The 17,382-nt window shown below is 39.5% G+C and overlaps 1 protein-coding gene across 3 annotated transcripts in view; it reads left to right on the forward strand.

Annotated features, from left to right (window-relative positions):
• The first annotated feature begins 262 nt into the window (after positions 1 to 262).
• N4BP2 (NEDD4 binding protein 2) overlaps positions 263 to 17,382 on the forward strand; it is a 35,185-nt gene continuing 18,065 nt past the window's right edge. For 2 of the 3 annotated variants that reach the window (XM_054293800.1, XM_054293816.1), the window contains exons 1-9: positions 263 to 315; positions 4,506 to 4,620; positions 4,911 to 5,083; positions 7,692 to 8,031; positions 9,859 to 11,095; positions 11,940 to 12,064; positions 13,235 to 13,323; positions 14,852 to 14,928; positions 16,281 to 16,436. In XM_054293800.1, coding sequence (XP_054149775.1) covers positions 7,815 to 8,031; positions 9,859 to 11,095; positions 11,940 to 12,064; positions 13,235 to 13,323; positions 14,852 to 14,928; positions 16,281 to 16,436 — 1,901 coding nt within the window. In that variant the 5' untranslated portion in view covers positions 263 to 315; positions 4,506 to 4,620; positions 4,911 to 5,083; positions 7,692 to 7,814. The remainder of the gene's footprint in view (positions 316 to 4,505; positions 4,621 to 4,910; positions 5,084 to 7,691; positions 8,032 to 9,858; positions 11,096 to 11,939; positions 12,065 to 13,234; positions 13,324 to 14,851; positions 14,929 to 16,280; positions 16,437 to 17,382) is intronic. The other variant, XM_054293808.1, reaches the window with a different exon arrangement.

Below are 17,382 nucleotides of genomic sequence, written 5' to 3' on the forward strand. Positions count from 1 at the left end.
GCTGAACTCAGCCCCGTAGCACCGTACCCAGCAGCGCGGCTCTCACCGCGCAGCTCTGCCGTCCCTCCTACGCAGGTTTCCCAGCCGGCTTGCGGCGCGGAGCGGCCCTCAGCCCGCGGGCCCGGGCGGGCAGGGGAAGGGGCGGGGGCGGCGCGGCGCCTCCTCCCGGGCTGCGCTTCACCGGGCGGCCGGGGAGCGGCGCTGTGTCCCCGCGGCGCACGCCCCGCCCGAGCCTCCCCTTCCCGCGGCCGCAGCTCCGCGCCCGCCGCCGGCGGCAGCGAGCGAGCTGAGCCGAGTTGAGCTGAGCCGAGCGAGGTAACGGCCGGCGGGGTCTGGCGGCGGGACCGGGGAGGAGCTTCGCCCTCCCTCCGCTCCCGATAGGGCGCGGAGCTGTTCGCCGCGGTCTCCCGGGGGCGGGAAGCGGGCGGCCCCGCGACGCGTCCCGTATGGCGGCGGGCCCGGGGGACCCGTCCCCGGCGTCACGGCAGAGGAGTTGCCTGCGGGTGGGAGGGGAGGCAGCGGGGCGGGGGCGGCGCAGCTTGACCGCCCGCCCGCGGCCGGGTTGTGGGCGCGGGTCGTCGCCGGCGAGAAGCGGCCGTGGCAGTGGCAGTGGCAGTGGCAGTGTGGTCGCGGGCGGCCCTTCCGCCGCCGGGCTGGGGCCGCCGCTCGGGCCTGCTCTCCCCGGGGCCTTCGTGCGGCCTCGGCGCTCCCCGCCGCTGTGGTGAGCGCCGCGGTGCCGGCGGCCTGCCCTCCTCCGCCCGTCACCGGATTGCCCGGCCTTCTGCATAATCCCGAGTGCTGCTCTGCCGGCAGCTGGGGCCGCTGAAGGAAGGGTCGGGGCCGGCGAGCCGGTGGGAAGGCTTCGGCCGCCCGCCCCTCAGCGGGCAGTGCGGGGTGCCGCTGAACTTCGTGTCGCGAAGATAAATTCACCCCGTTCAAAATGAAATCAAAGGATTCTGAGTACTCTAAGGGCTTGTTCGTTCTTACGGTCGAGAACCGCTGAACCGTCTTTATCGTGAGATTGTTTGTGACCTTTGTAGCATAGTATCCCTCCGTGCTTTGGACAGGATTTGCGGTTTTGCTGGTCAAGTACCATAAGGTTACTGGGACTTTGGAGGAGCCTGGCTTCAAAAGCGAGAAAAAAACCCCACCGTATTTACCAGTACTTCTCTTAACTCATGTACTGGAAGACTGAGGACAGTGTAACTGTTAAGAGAGCTTATACGCTGTTTTATACAATGCATTGACAAAGTTTAGTCTGCATCTTAGTCCTGTAGGAGAACCTTACAGTGAGAAGTTGAGAGTAACTTCTTTAGAACTCCAAAAACAGTGAAAGTTTTAGATAACCTGTCTCTAGTTGTGATTTGAGAGCCAAAGGCTGAAGTACAAACGGAGAAAATTAAAGAAAGGCAGAAAAAGTTAAGCATGGTATGCGTTTGTAAGGTTGAAAGTTTTAACCCTCATTCTTCCCGGCACAGTCACCCCGGCTGCGACGGGGCTTGCGTGTGTCACATGCTTGCAGCACGTGTGTGCAGTTCGGGTTCCTGTAGACTGTGTGAAGAACTGGTGAGGAAAATTTGACAGCATCAAAGCACGTGTTAAAATCCGGTATTTTATTTTTCAATAAATACAGGGTTTTTCTTACTTTACTTACTTTTTCTTGGCTTTTGTTTTGTTTTAGCTATGGAGTTGCTGTCTATTTCTTGTTGCCTTGTTTACGTTTTTTAAAATCCTCTTCCTCTTTTGTATTAGTGTAAATGCATTTCGTCTGGGGAAGCCACTGATATAGAGGGAATATAAAAATGTTACATATGGGGCTTTGGGGGGATTTTAGGTCTCAGGTGTTGTGCAGTCTCTTGTCTTTTACTCCTGCCTGTGTACTTTGTAGTCTATGCTAAGTGGCTGACACAGTCAAATTACTATTTCAGGAATGTTTGTAGAGCTAAATTTACATGCAGAACAACTCCATTAAAAAATAATCCTTGACTTTAAGAGGCTGCTGACTTAGTTTTTCTTACAGAGGCTCTGCTACTGTAAGAATGCCAGTAGGGCATTAATTAGCTGTCAGTTATATTGCCTGTCAGAACTGAGTAAGGCTGAGTTTTGAATAGTCTCTGGAAGCATGATGTGGGCAAGTTGCAGCTCCAGGACTTCTGGAGTTCTCCTTCCTCTTTCCAAATACCTCTCTGTGACTTGTAGTGGGGAGTTGGAATAAAATCGTAAGCAGTAGTACTGATGTCAGGTGTGGAATTGCAGAAGCATCAACATTACCACAAGATTATTCTTTGTTTGAGCCTGTAGCATCACTTCAGATATCGGGCATAGGTCGCAGTAACACAGCTGGGCTGTGTGGGTTCTGCACTGGGGACAGCCCAGGTAGCCCAAGAGCTCAGCACCCTGGAAAGTCTCCCCTGAAAGCCAAATTTGCCATGGGAAACTCTTTCTTCAGCATGCTTTAGAGGGCTGTGAGCTGTATGGGAGAAGGACATAGAAGGGAAGCTATAAAAGGATCAAATAACTCTAAATGTCCCTAGAAGTGGAAAGACATTTTGCAGATACTCTTTACTATTTTCCACACAAAAAACTCCACAAACTCAAAACCAAAAAAACCCAAGCAACAACTTTCTCCTCCTAAACAAGGAGAATAACTGGGGTTTTTTTTTGTTTTTTTTTTTGATTTTTTTTGTTTTGTTTTGTTTTTTTTTTAGTTTGTCATGCTGCATATCTGCACTCTTCATAATACCAAGGCCACTTGCATTTTTTTGCCTAAATCCCAATTTTGTCCTTCAGCACACAGCAAAAGGAAGTTCCTTTCAAGCAGGCCTGGTGGTGGAGAACACACTCACAGGTGGCTTTCCTCCTCCTACATCACTGCTTTAATCATGTACATCCAGCAGATTTGACTGTACCTTTCTGGGAGTTCTATTTGTGTCCTGAAAGGAAACTGCACCATGTGGGGTTCCACAGCTTCTGTCACCTGTGAAACACTTGGTGACTTCCACTGCAGGTTGACTTCTCATGACATGTTCAGAAGAGTTTTTGAGTCCTTCCTAGGAAACATGGCTCTGTTCTTCCTGCAGGTTGTGTTTGCTTCATAAGCGTCTGCTTCAGATGAGTTTGTGCCGGTTTTGTACTCTTGAACTTTGTGTGTAGTTGGATGAAGGTTTTGTTTTGTTCTCAAAGGAATACTTATTTTTTTGCAGCAGCTTCAAAAGAATCTGTCTGACCTGGGACAGACTTAAAAATCTCAAAAGTGGAAAAAAATCCTAGCAGAACAGATTGCATAAAGCAGGTGTGTGTAAGTTAGTTAGGAATTAGACCTATTTGTCAGTGTATTGCACTTTGACAGAACTTGACATGACAAAGGAGGACCTTTGTTAAAACTGTGGAACAGGACCTTGGAACAACCAGTAGGAATAACAGAGTGGAAGAAGGAGAGAGTAGGAAAGATCCTTGAAGTGTTTCCAGAAGCACTGTCTTTAGCTGGGTATAGATTTGCACATTCAATAATGAAGTGGCCTTTTCCCTTGCTGACTGCTGGCAGAAATGGAAGACAGCAAAAGGCTCCTAAACCATCTTTGCTACTCCTGCACTCACTGAGAAAAATATGCTGGAAGGCATTTCCTGGTTTTTTCTTTCCTTTTTACCTTCTGGTTTTTAGAGGAGTGGCTTTTGTCCAAAAAAGAAAATCATCTTATTTTATAAATACTAGAGAGCAAAATGAATTGCTCTCAGTTTGATTTCATTGGCTGCTTTTCCTCTTGTGCTTGTATTTAAATACTTAATAGTTTTTTCTCCACTTAGGAAACCTCAATGTGCAAATGAACAAATGTGGAAATCACCTTTGTTGAAAGGGTGTTCTGTAAAATAATTGAATGGCTTTTCAGCTTTTCCTGGTATGGTTTTTCTGTAGCCACTTTCTTGAGGTGAATAACTTTCTATGTCTGCAACATGTCCTTTGTTTTGTAAATTTGGATTCTCATCAAGTTTGTGCTTATGTGAAGTGCTTTGTGTGTTTTGATAGCAGTTTTTAATTCTTTGGAGCAATGGAATGAAGTTAGATGTAAAATATGAGATGGGTATCTCCATTTCTTGTGAAGAGTATTTTGGCCATCAACTTTTCATGTTAGGATTGTGACAGAATACTTGTTTCTAAATCTTTACCTAATTTAGGTGTACATGTTCAGTTTGGTTTTGGTGGTTTTTTTGTGTGTTTGGGTTTTTTTGTTGTTGATGTTTATTCTTTATTTTATTTTGTTTGGTGGTTTTATTACTGATTAGGTTTTTATAAGTTTGTTTGGAAGCACACGACCTGTGAGGAGTAAGCTCTAGGCTAATATGTAAACTGGAATTGTCAGACTTTGAGTAGACCTAACATCTTTGGTATGTACACAATGGATTAGGAGTTGGCAGATGCTTTGATGAACCGAAGTGCAGTTCTTTAGCATTAGTAAGACTTTACAAATAAGCTGTGTAAGTAACATAATCTTGTTTTGATGTGCCAGATTTTACTTGCCTAATTTCCCACATGGTGGAATGAATCTAGTCTTCACCAGCATGGATATGTAAACCTTTTCAAGATGGTTAAGAACTGTGGCGAAGGACCAAGTGGAATGGCAAGTGAGGAAACTTACATTTATTTCTAGCTAATTCTTCTGCTATGTTATTTCATTACCTGATGCAAGTCAGCTTTTTAAAATAAGAAGTCATCTAAAAACTGAAATCAGGTAGATGTTCTTATCCTTAAGAAAACTTATAGTTGAACTCAGCTTGAAGTGTTGGGTATTTATTTTAAGATATTAGCTGTGTTTAATCTACTCAAACCTATTAAGTATATTGCTCAGTGTTAAAACTGCTTAAAGTGAGCAAAATACAAATTTTAATTTGTATTCTGATTATTCCTTTGTCAGGAAGAAGCAGCCACTTCTGCTGACATCTGATTTGTATATTAGAAAGTATGGTTTCCTGACAGAAGAGTGCATTATAGTTTTTAACAGCAGATCTTTATTAAATGTGCAATCAATGGTTGTTTTGGAAAGATGAGAAAGGATCCACCGTGGGGCAACTCAGTGAAGCTAAAGATGTAAGTCCTGTGCTATTGCTATTTTTTATGTATTGCAAGTAGGATTTTTTTTTCCAGTCCCAGCTCGTCAGTTTATATGTGCATGTGTTTATTTGTTTGTTTTTTTTTTAAAAAGCCAGAAGGTTTATGTGGACATTACATGATAAATATTTTATATAGTTTGAAATTAAGAAATTGTTGAAAAACCCCAAAAGTAAACCAGACTGAAAAGCTGTCACCAACACCACCAACCAAAACCAAATCAACCTCTTTTATATGTGTGAAGTTAACTACCTTAAAGTATTCAGAGAAATTTAAAAATATATACAAATTGGGCAGCTTTGTTCATATTGTTTGATTCTTGTGTTGTGTCAGGGCTAGACAACTTCTTCCTTAAAAAATGAAGAGAAGTAATACCAATAAATTATTTGCCATTTGAACTTGGTCACAGTTAAACCAGAAGTGTGTCATGCTGCTTAATGCTTTTAGTAAACATTCAGTAGTGGTTAGAATACTTCTCTGATCTGTTTGCTTAAAAAATAAGGCTTTGTAATGAGCTCGAAAAACTTTACTGCTGATGGTTTCCTAATGCAATCTTTTTGATTCAAAAAGTAGTTTAGTATTTTTCTTCCTCTATTCCATGTGTTCTGCCTGCTCTTGAATACTACCTGTTTGCTTCTTTTCCTATACTTGAGATATTGTGTGTAATAGGAATTGCAGTCAGAGTATGTTTTTCAGCAGCATTTCCTTACAGGATTGATCATTATAAAAGAGCTGGATTTAAACACTGGCAACACTTGAAGTGTTCTGCTTGAAGTCTATTGCTGCACAGTAATGTCAAGGTGCATGAATAACTTTCTCCCTTGCAGGATCTTTCCTTTGTCAGTGAACCTCTTTCACTGAGCAACAATTACATTTTTTAGCACAGGCACCATTGTTTAAGTTAGGACAACTTTTTCTACTGGCTAGAAGATGAATCAATTAGATACAGAAGTTTGAAAAACAAGACCTGCTGTAACTTTTTTTGTCATTGTTGAATACTTCTTCATGACAGTGAAGAATGGTGTAAGGATGGCTAATCAGAGAGGTGAACCAAAAAAAGTGTGATGAAAAAAACAGCTGCAGTGGTCCCAGCTCAGTCTGGCCAATTAGTATTTTCTATGGTTTCTCCTTTATTTTTGGAAGTCTGCTTCTTCCTTTTCCTGTGTATTGTTTTCCTTGTCCTGCATTTCAGACTTCCTTGACCTTGTTATTGTTTCAGACATCTGTCTGGTTTGTCTGTCTAAAGTCCATATAGACATAATAGAAACTCCTGGGATCCTAGAGTTGTCTGTTTTGCTTTCATAACTTTCTATGACTTGAGAACATAAAAGTCAACCTTCTGCTAAATGTTCAATCTCTTGGTTGTTGGAAGAGATTGATAGAGGATAATGGATCAGTGCTGTTTGAATCTGGCACTAATTTGGCATTGTCATTTGTGTGCCAGTGATCCAGGGAGGGAAGGACTAAGTGAAAATGGAAGTGCTGCCATCGATTTATCTGCACATGTTGAATTAATTGGTCATCACTGGCAAAATACCTGTTTTATATAAAAACAGGTATTTTATGGCCTACTCAGTAATTGTTACTGGTAAATAGTGAGTCTTTGCTGTAATTTCAAATTTCTGAGCCTTACTAAGGTTTGCTTCTGAATAATTATTTGTAAAAAATATAAATTAATTTAATATGATCATCACAAGAACTCAACAGAGCTTTGATACTGAAATAAATAAAAAAGGGAGACCATGCTGTACTTCGTGCTTCTATTTCTATTAATAAATGCTTTCCTTTTCTATACAAGATTAATGCAGTAATTGCAGTTATTACAGATGCTGTAAGGTAACTAGATGTGTTCAAAGGCTTCATGGCAGAAGTGTGGGGGTGGACAAAAGCCTCTTCTTGCTTTATGGTTTATGGAGTTGTAAAGTATTTTTAACAATTAAAAAAAACTCCATCCAGGCTGAGGCACTTCTAGATATGACTTGGTTCAACCCAGCAATCACATTAAGCAGGAGTGCCTGAAGCACATTACCCAAGCCTGAAACAGCCTGGTTCAAGCAGGGCTGTTTGGTCAGGTTTTGAGAATATGTGAGCTTGCAGGCTCCACAACCTCTCTGCCAGTGTTTGAACACTGAAGAATTCCTGTTTTTTCTTAAAATGTCATGGGTGGGGGCAAGTCAAGAAAGACTTGAAAGATTTGGTAACATGTTACAGTCTTCCAGTACTTTCATAAGAGGAGTAGTTTCTGAATGTTAACTGAATGTAGATGTTCCATAATGTTAACTGTTCCTCAGTAGCAGAGGAATATTTGTGAACTGGCCATCTGGCATTGCAAACTTTTACTTTTCTGCATTTCTCTTTTAAGCTACATTCTATTTGTTCTTTCTTCCAGATGCAGATTGCGTGTCTAGTTACCTGGAAAATAAGGCTGCTCTAGCTGTCAGCCATTTGAAAAGAAAAAAGGCAGACATCTAGAAAATGCTTTCCTGTGTGCTTATGTATATTTTTAATCTTTTAGCTACTTAATTAGAACACATGGAAATGTGATTATGTATTTTATGAAAGTTTTTCTGTTTTTTTTTAATTCCAGGTCTGTAACTTCTGTTCAGTCTATCCCAGTTAGGAGAGCTTTTTTTGTGATTTTTAAGCTTGGTGCTGTCAGCCCTGTGTGAACAAACCAGAACAAAAAGCACGCTGCATCTTAGAAAACAAAATGCCACGGAAGAGGAAAACTGGTGGGAGTCCTTCTCAGAGGAATGGCAATTCTGACAGAGCTGCTGTTGCTGTATCCCAGGGGGACCCAAGCCACTTAGTGGCACAAGCAATGCGTTATGTCAATAAGGAAGAGCTCCTCAACAGCATGTCAGAGATGTTTTCTGACCTAGATCCTAGTGTGGTTTATATGGTTCTGTCTGAATGTGACTTTAAAGGTAAATAATATACAGCTGACATTACAGTTTTCTTTCATGTGCAGATAGCTCTTAAGTGGTGCAACTCCAGAAAAGTTAGTGTGGGTGTTGCAATCATATTTGTGAGTTTAACTTTTTATAAGTAGGTGAGTAATAATGTTTTGAAATTTTACAACCATGTAAGATTCTCCAATTTTAACAGTGTTTCTGTGAGCCTGATAAATGGAGCAGGGTGCTCCATAAATGGAGGTACTGTTTGGAGTGGATTGTTCCGTGACACAGAGCAGGCACTGGTGGAATTGTGAGGAGAATCTGGTTTTTCCAGTTAGTTTCTGTGCCATATTCTGCAAAATGATTAAGCTCTTTCTGTACTAGGGATATTTTATGTTCTAGATCACAATTTTTTGATGGTGTGCCATATGTGGTCCTGGCAGCATTTGCTTTTCCTTAAATACTTGAACTGAGCTTTTGTTTTACATTTATTTTGCACTGTCATCTTGTCGTGTCCACTGAGGATTAGTTTCTGCAGGATAAATTCTGTTTGCCATGTTTAGTTCTCTGCAGCCTTGCTGGAACTAAAGCAGGGAACTGGTTTCTTTCCCAACATTCTGCTGACCTACATACCCAACTCTCCTGGCAGACTATTTTCATATTTATGCCCAGTCCCTCCCATTCTTCTGTGGTTTTAAAATTCCTCTATATGCAAGGTCATTTGCTTATGATAAAAGTACTGCATGAGGTGCAGGCTAATTCTAAAAGGGGAATTAGCCACATATGGAGCATTTTAATCAATTTGCATTCATAACATCAGATGTGATTAACTGAGATTATTGTAAGAATGTGTGCAAAGAAAGCAGATTTGGACATTTTTTTATATGTATGAAAACTAGGTAACCATTAAAAGGACTGTTTTTATTACCTAAATTGTACAGAGTTTAAAATTTAAGAACAAGTGGGAGAGTACTGTTATAATTGTTGTTCATTTAAAAATTGAATTTGATGGAATTACTGATTCATGCTTCAAACTCTTAATAAGATTCAACCTTTACCATAATGCAGTTTTATCTAAAGCTTATTGGAGAATGCAGTAAACATGTAGAATTCATAGCCCTGTACTGTAAACAGTAGTTTAAAAATGGAAAGGTTAGCATATTTGAGTGCTAATAAGTTGTTTTCATACAGTACAGAAGCTGGAAGGATGACAAAGATTTTGTTTAATGAGTGCAGACAGAGTCATACTTAAATGAGCTTAAAGTTTTTGCTGCACTTTCAGGAAAACAGAAGCTTTGCTTTAGGGCTCAGATGATGTTTGTGCCTGCTTTTCATTTTGTTCGTGTTGATCACTGGCACCCTCTACTCAATTTAGTGGCTTTACAAAGAATTAATGCAGATACTGGATTTTTCAGGGTATATTAGATAGGACATTTTAAAGTGGGCCATAGTGAATGTACTTTGCATACTTCTAGCTCTTTCATCCTTTGTAGAGTTTTTTTTTTTTCATTTTACACTATTTCAGCTACATGAGATAGATTAGAAATAAGTATCCATTTAAACATCCAGCTCTGAGATTTTTTCCAGTTAAAATTTGTAATTTTTAGACATATTTCCGTAGCAATTTTAAAGTTTATTAGGTTGTTATTTTTCAATATGTCCGTATTGAATTCTGCCTTTACTTCTAATGAGAAATGGGTCAAGGGAATTTCAGAAGCTATTTTTAAAGGTGAATTACTGAACTCTCTTTTGGTTGTTTCTTTAGTTGTAATAAATGCTTCCTCAAGGAAAAAACTGCATGTGCATCAGCTTGGGTTTGTTTAGTTGATGCTTTATTCTGTTTATCTCACCCAACAGTAGAAGATGCTATGGATCACCTTCTAGAGCTGTCCACCCATGCCAAAGGAGTAGCATCCTCAAAAACCTTGGGTTTTGATTTAGCAGCATCATCATTACCTCTTGTTAATCAGCAAAGATCTACTGCAAATGAAGGAATGGGGGAAGGTACTGCAGCACATAGTTATTCCGGAGCAGCAGTAGAAAAGGTCCTGTCACATGGTGTGCAGCTGACTGGAGAACTGGATTCCCTACTAGAAAATGCCTTTCAGAGTTACAGCTTGAGTGAGGAATTGCCTAATTCTGCAAATGACCAAATAGCACATGAGCACCCTGTGGAACAGGGTGGTCTTACCAAATTTCCTGAGTGGGAAAAACCTGATTCGGTTTGCAATGTCCTACTTTTTCCAGAGCAAGCAGAGACAAATAATGAGGTTTTAGAAAACTTCTGCTGTTCCCAGCCACCAGTGAGTCAGCTGAGCATCCAGACAAGCTCACCATCTGCATCAGACAGTTTTGCAGAGATACTGGAAGATTCTGATATGTTGGAAATACACCAGAATGTTCAACATGCTGTGGCTTCAGAAGTATACAAACTATCAAATGGAGAAATACCATATGAAAATTCTGATCAGACACAAGATACTGTTTTGGATCAAAGTAGTGGGAGTGCTGCTTCTTGTGGGTCCTCCCAAAGACCTATGGAACTAGGAGTAGCTGTTTCTGGAGATCCTAATTCAAGGTGCCTGGAACAACATGAAGATGCAGTGACTGCCTTTAGCAGCTACCAGGGTGCTTCTCTTCCAGAGGCGTGTATCTCTCCTGAAACATCCAGTTTCAAAACACAAAAACCTGCAGATGCTGAGCAAATTCAGCATGGTTATAACTTAAATTTTCCGACACCATCAGGTCAATCTCAACAACCCTGGAATCTCATGGCTCCTGTGTTTTATCCATCCAGTGGAAGTCACAGTTTTGTAATTCCTGTGGCTGCCAGTCCAGGGCAGTGGAGACCTATTTCTGACTGTAGAACTTCGGATAAAGGACCTTTTCTTTCCTCCCCAGTGGTTTCAAATGCCTGGGATGGCAGCTCTTCTCTGAAGGTATGGGGAAATCAAGATAGAAACTCAAAATTGAACCTCCCGCAAGCACAGCAACCACGTGTTTGTCACATGATGAGAAAAAAGATGCAACTAATAGGTCAAGTACTTGTTCTTCTCAGAGGTGTTCCAGGATCAGGAAAATCATATTTGGCAAGGTAGAACATTTATATTGTGAGCTTCTAAAAAACATTGCTTTATCATGTACAGGATTTGGCATAGGCAGAGACAGTTTTCTGACACTTGTAATTAGTAATGTGTAAACCCTAATTGCAAGCTACACAGTACACACAGTATGATAGTTAATAATAATTGCTGAAAACAGAGTTGCTTGCAGGTCCTTTCCTAGTGGAAATTGAAATAGGAATGATGAACTTTAACTTCTATCACTGGGCAAAGGAGTTTGTCAGCAGAGCATCATTGCTGTAGTGTTAGGTCTGCTGTATTCTTACAGTCCCAGTTTATTTGGAGTGTTTTCATTGAATAACTCTAATAGAAATATGCCAGCTCTTTACAGGCAGAAATTCCCCTTTCACTGTGTAACTTTTATTGTATAAGCAGTATATGTTAAGCTTCTTGGGGGGAATTTTTGATTCCTTTTCTTTCTTTCTGAAAGCCTAGATTGAACTAAGACTCCTTTTGACTGACACCTGAAACATGTGATGCAATTAAGACAGGATATTTGTCAGTGTGAAAGTATGTCACTACATGTCGATGGAAAAATACCTCCCTTGATGTTTTGAAATGAGAGACATGTAGGGAAACTATATCATCTCTCTCCCCTAGATAATCCTCAGCCTTTGGAAAAAACAAGGGAGGGAAATTATTATAGATCATATTTGCTTGGAGGTTGATTTTTTTCCTCCTCTTACTTACATTTGCTGCTTCCATTCCAAATAATTTTAGCTTTGTGCAAGAGTGTAAAAAAAATATGTATGGTAGTAGACATTGCAGCTTGGGAGGAGAAGGGGAAAAAGCTGTTTATTTCTTGATCTTTCACAGGAATTTGCTTGAGGATAACCCAGGTGGAATCATTCTTAGTACTGATGATTACTTTTACAAACATGGACAATACCATTATGATCCTGATTGCTTAGGGGAAGCACATGAGTGGAACAGGAAAAGAGGTGAGACATAAATAAGGGATTAACTTGCTCACAGTTCTCAGCTTGTGTGCTGTTTAAAAATCAGCCTGGCTTGTTATGTGACAAGCATTTACCCCATTGTAGAAGTATTTTTTAATATGTGTGGAAAAAGAGTGTGAGCACAAACTCAGAAGTCATCTGTTCACTGTGTGTTTTGCAATTAGAAATGCCACTGTCTTTGTCAAGAGTATGTTTTGTCCTCAGATTTTATAATGGTATATATTTTGGGTAGTGTCCCATTTCTAGAGTTGTTACCTACACCATCTCCCAGAACTATTTCTTCTGAGATGATCCATAATATACATATACAGTACGTAATGAATACACAAATAATACACAGATATCTTCCCGCTCTTGGTTATCTTTTTTTTCTCTTGTACACAAAATTGTTGTCAAATTTAAACAAAATTATAAGAGCAAGACAGAATAAATTATTTTTCCCCATTTCATAATCGGGTGGGTTTTTTTTGACAGTGACCTGTGCTAAACTCACCACAGAACAAGTCTTTTTAAGCTTTTACTTGCTAAATTTGAACCATGATCCCTTTTCTGTTGTCAAATTTCTACTAGTGGAGAAATTAAATAATAATTGTGGGATTCAGCAAGAGCTGTGATTGTTCAGACACGTTGTAACATGGCTTCAGAAACATGGTGCTGTGTCTCAAAGTTAGTGGTTCTATACATTCTATACATTTCATTAATGTGTATTTAAATTACAATAATTCATTTGGTTTTTCATATTTTATACAGTTTACAGAGTGGACTAATCTTAAGACTGTTATAAAGCCAAGAATTTTGTATGCAACAAAGAAGTCCACTTTAAGGTGATCATGTAGTTTTTTTAGTTTAATTTACTGATTGATTAGTCATCTTGATGCATTTTACGTCTGCATTTTCATTCCTTGATTATCATACATATGTTAATTCAAAAGCTAATGCCATATCTCAGTAGTTTTACATGTGAGGGGGGATTTCTGAAATAAAGGGCCTTGAAACAGATCAAGCTATGGCAAGAGTTCTTTACACAGTGGTTAATCATTGTGGATTATCTACATAAAAATAGAACAAACTTAGAGAATGAGTATTAATATGTTCACCCTATTGTAATGAAATTAACTGTATTACCTTGTTTTGTACATGTGTATTTTTCAGCCAAAGAAGCGTTTGAAAAGCGAATCTCTCCTATAATAATTGACAACACAAACATACAAGCATGGGAGATGAAGCCTTATGTTGCTTTGGTTAGTATTACAATTTGACCAATGTGAAAAGAGACTATTGTCTAGCACGGCAACAACGTATGTTTTAAAATGGGAGTGTCTTTCACAGTCCAGCTTCTATTCCACAAGGAAGTCTGGAGTAAAGAAGCCAGTGTTGCATGGACTCATTGCTCAGTGTCATGTTGTGTTGCATAACTCATGCAGTGTCATGTGTCATGTGGTGTATGAGCATTAACCTGGCCCAGTCATCAAAAGCCGAAGCCAAGTGCTTTGCTCTTGGGGCCAAAAGTACATGTTGTTGAAGAAACTGGATTTTGTTCCTCTTTTGTATGATCAGTAAAATTAGAAGCTGCTTTAGAAATCAACAGTAATGAATGAGTGATGTCTGATGCTTTGTAAAACTTGAAAACTCAGTTCCATCCTAAATATAGAGGCAAATACCAGTTGGAGGCTGGAGTTACCAAATATTGCTAGCTTGCTTGTAGTTATGCAGATTTACTTAATACTTTTTGTTGAAGTGATCCCACCTTTTCACATAATAGTTTTTAAATGGATATCAACACTTCTAGAGTCTCGAGTGTATTTTGCTATTGATCATTAACTATGTTGGTAGTTAGAACAACATTATTTTATCAAATTGGTTCTGATTAACTGAAATAATACAGTGCAAAAAAGTATTGTAATATAGGTCTGGGATTTCTCCTTGCCTGTTACAGAAACACAGCAGAGAGTACATATATATATAATATATAATATACAATATACATATAATTGACAGCTTTTGAGCAGATACCTTACATATGCTGCATGTGCTAATAGATTAATGAACAGTGGGACTTTGACACACATAATTTTTGTTAATAAAATGTTTATTTTGTTATCCTTGCATTTATTAGCAACTGTCAGATTAGCAGTTCTTTTGTAAGTTATGTCTTTATTTTGCTGTTTGCTGAAATCAAGATGCAACAAGAATTCTCGCAGAAATGCAGTGTTTGGTACAGTGATAAGAATTTTTTCTGAAAACAGGAACGGGGAGAAACAGCACAGTACTTGCAGTGTTTCTCCTGATTAGACTGTAGGCTCCTTTTCTGTCATGATGAGACTGAACTATATAGAAACCATTTACTTGCAGCTTGGTCAGGTTTCCCATGTGGCAGGAAGGCTGTCCACAATAGCTATGCTAATGTAGCTGAATTGCTTGTTTTGGAGCTGGTTCACATCTGGTCAGCTCTGAATGTAAGCTGTGCACTCTCCTCTGTCTTGGAGAGGCTGTGTAGAGATGTGTATGCTGTATCTGGAAAGAGATGATGTTTTGCAGTGTTGTCTCAGAAGACACATCATGGCACATTTAATTTTATGGTAAGAGATACAGAAACGTTTTTTAAAAAATCTCAGTTTATATAAACTGAAGTGCAACACTGAACAAAAATGTTTATTCCAAATGTTTTATTCAATAGGTATGCAAGCTATGCATGTAGTGTGCTTTGTCATAGAAATAAGAAATGGATGATGTGGCATGTTCTGTTTTATATTATATCTCTTTATTCAGGCTCAGCAGTTCAAATACAAAGTAATGTTCCGAGAACCAGACACTTGGTGGAAGTTTAAACCAAAAGAACTGGAAAGGTAAGAATGTAAAGGAAAATAACATACTGGACAGTATGAGCTGTGATTGCTGCGTACCTCTTCTTTAGCAGGACTTTCTGTTACTTAGGGCTGAAATCAGCAAGACATGAACCTTATGTAAGTGAATAATAAAATGTAAGAAAATATAATGAGAAAATTGGCTAGATGCCAGGTTCAAATGTTGTGTGAGCAAAGTGAAGGCCTATGTCCCTCTGGGGAGGGCCTGCAGCTCTTTAATGTCCTTTTTATGGCTTGGATGCTGGGACAGAGTGCACTCTTAGCAGATTCGCAGGTGATATGGAACTGAGCAAGAGTGGTTTATTCAACCTTAAGCAGAGTTAATTGAAGAAGAATAATTGTGTTGTTTTCAGCTACCTTTTGAAACATTATAGAGAAGACTAAAAAGAGTTGTGCAGGGATAGGACAAACTAAACATCATCAAGTTGTAACTCTAGATTACATAAAAAAAAAGCCCAACATTTACTTTAAAGGTGGTTAGGTACTGAAGGAGTTTGCCCACAAAGTTTATAGACTTTCAGTCATTTCGGATATTCAAAATCAGCCAAAAAGCTCTGGGCAACCTGATCTAGCTGTACTTCCTCTGAGTAGGAGACTGAAGTATGGGACTTCCAGAGGTCCCTTCCAACAGAAGTTCTTTTCTGATTTTATAGTATCTGTTGTCATCTGAATTTGCATGATTAGCTTAAGGTTGGCTGCTTTTAAAGTGAGGTAAGGTAGATTATTTTCCTTTTTAAAATAAAAGTTAAACTTTTTCTTCTGTATTTTCAATTTCTCTTTTACTATCTTTGACAAGATTCACTTGTTCTAGGTGGCACTGCAGCAGAACACAATGCTAATTGGTGCTTAACAGAGTTAGTGAAAATTTCTGGCCAAAGGGTGTCCAGAATAATAGATGAATAGGTTTTCTTCAAGGCTCAACGAGTTCTTTGTTTAGCAAAAGCAAGGAAAGAAGACTGAATTCAGAAGTCTTCTGTACCCAGTTTGGTATCCTGCATCACTGTCAGGATCTGATATAGTGTGTTTTCTGAAACTTACTTGAGGAAGATGCATTATTAGTACAGTTTTAGATTTTAGTATTATGCAAAACATCCAACTAACTGCAGTACGGGGAGACCAGATGGGGTGGAAAAGTGGAGCAGCAATTTGTCTGATGTGCCCTGTTTGCAATGCCTTAGTGCACTGATACAGAAAGAATTGCTGTCTCACAGCTTTTCATCTGGCTCCCTGAATTCTTTGGTTAGTCTTGCTGTAAATCTATTACATTTTTCTCCTTTGTCATGGTAATACAGAAGTTTGAAATGGCTTTATATTTGTTTATTTTTAATTCATAGGAGAAACGTTCATGGCGTATCTAAAGAAAAGATCAAAAGAATGTTGGAACGCTATGAACGCTGCCTTACTGTGAGATCAATATTGGATTCTTCAGTTCCAGACAAATCAGAGGCTGCTGGTTGGAGTGAAGATCCTTGTCAGGAGGAAAGCCAGAGGTTAGATTCTTTCACTAGCTTTATAGCATCAAATAAAAGACTAAAAATGTAGCCTTTTAGCAACAAAACCTGGGTAATAATGTCAAATGGTGAATGTGTTTAAAAAGACAGTTAAGTAACACAAAAAATCCCTGCATATTTTTTTTAATTTTTAAGAATTTCAGGATTGTCAGAAATGAGTAGTCAAGGGATCTAGTCAACTTTCCAATGCTTTTGAAAGCCTCCCATTATGGCAGTGTTACTTTTCAAGAAGCCAATCTTGACTGACTTGCTGTTATCTTAGAAATGTGTTGTTGGATGTATGCTATAGATAAAAAGCACTTAAGATCTCTGAATTGTTTTTTAGAAGAATGTTGTCCCAAATAATAGCAAATGACAATTTCCAAGTTTGTATGTTGGTATTAGATTATATCTTGATGATAGAAGGTGTATTCTCTGTGCAGTGGTAACAGGTTTTACTTGCTCTTCAGTATACTTGAGTTAAACTTGCCTAGGTTTCCATTGGCTGTATCCAGGACTGTTCTGCAGTTGCCAGTCTGGATTGTGCTGTGTATTGTAGTGCACAGTGTCCTGCTCAGGAATGGCAATCCCCAGCTCAGTGCCCCCACTGAGACTCCCAAACCACACACACACTGCTCGTTTGCTCCCCCTTCCTCTTCCCATTCCTGCTCCAGCATTGATGTAGGTGGTATAAAATAACCTCCATGTTCTGGCCAAAACTAGGACACACACACAGGAAATCAGATTTGATTTCAATTATTATTTCACTTGGATTTTGCATGTGTGATGTATTTGAAATGATAATTAATGGAATCTAGTTGATTGTAAAAAATGGTTTGACAAGAAATGGCACATTCTCTCCTAGTTAATGTCTAGACTGTCTTTAGCATTAAGCCAAGAGGAGAGAGCGACAGTCATTAGATAAAAGTATATTTACCAGACTTGC

The sequence above is a fragment of the Melozone crissalis genome, unplaced genomic scaffold (assembly GCF_028551555.1).
Source record: "Melozone crissalis strain CALT ecotype California unplaced genomic scaffold, PUWL_Pcris_2 ptg000006l_1, whole genome shotgun sequence".
NCBI lineage: Eukaryota > Metazoa > Chordata > Aves > Passeriformes > Passerellidae > Melozone > Melozone crissalis.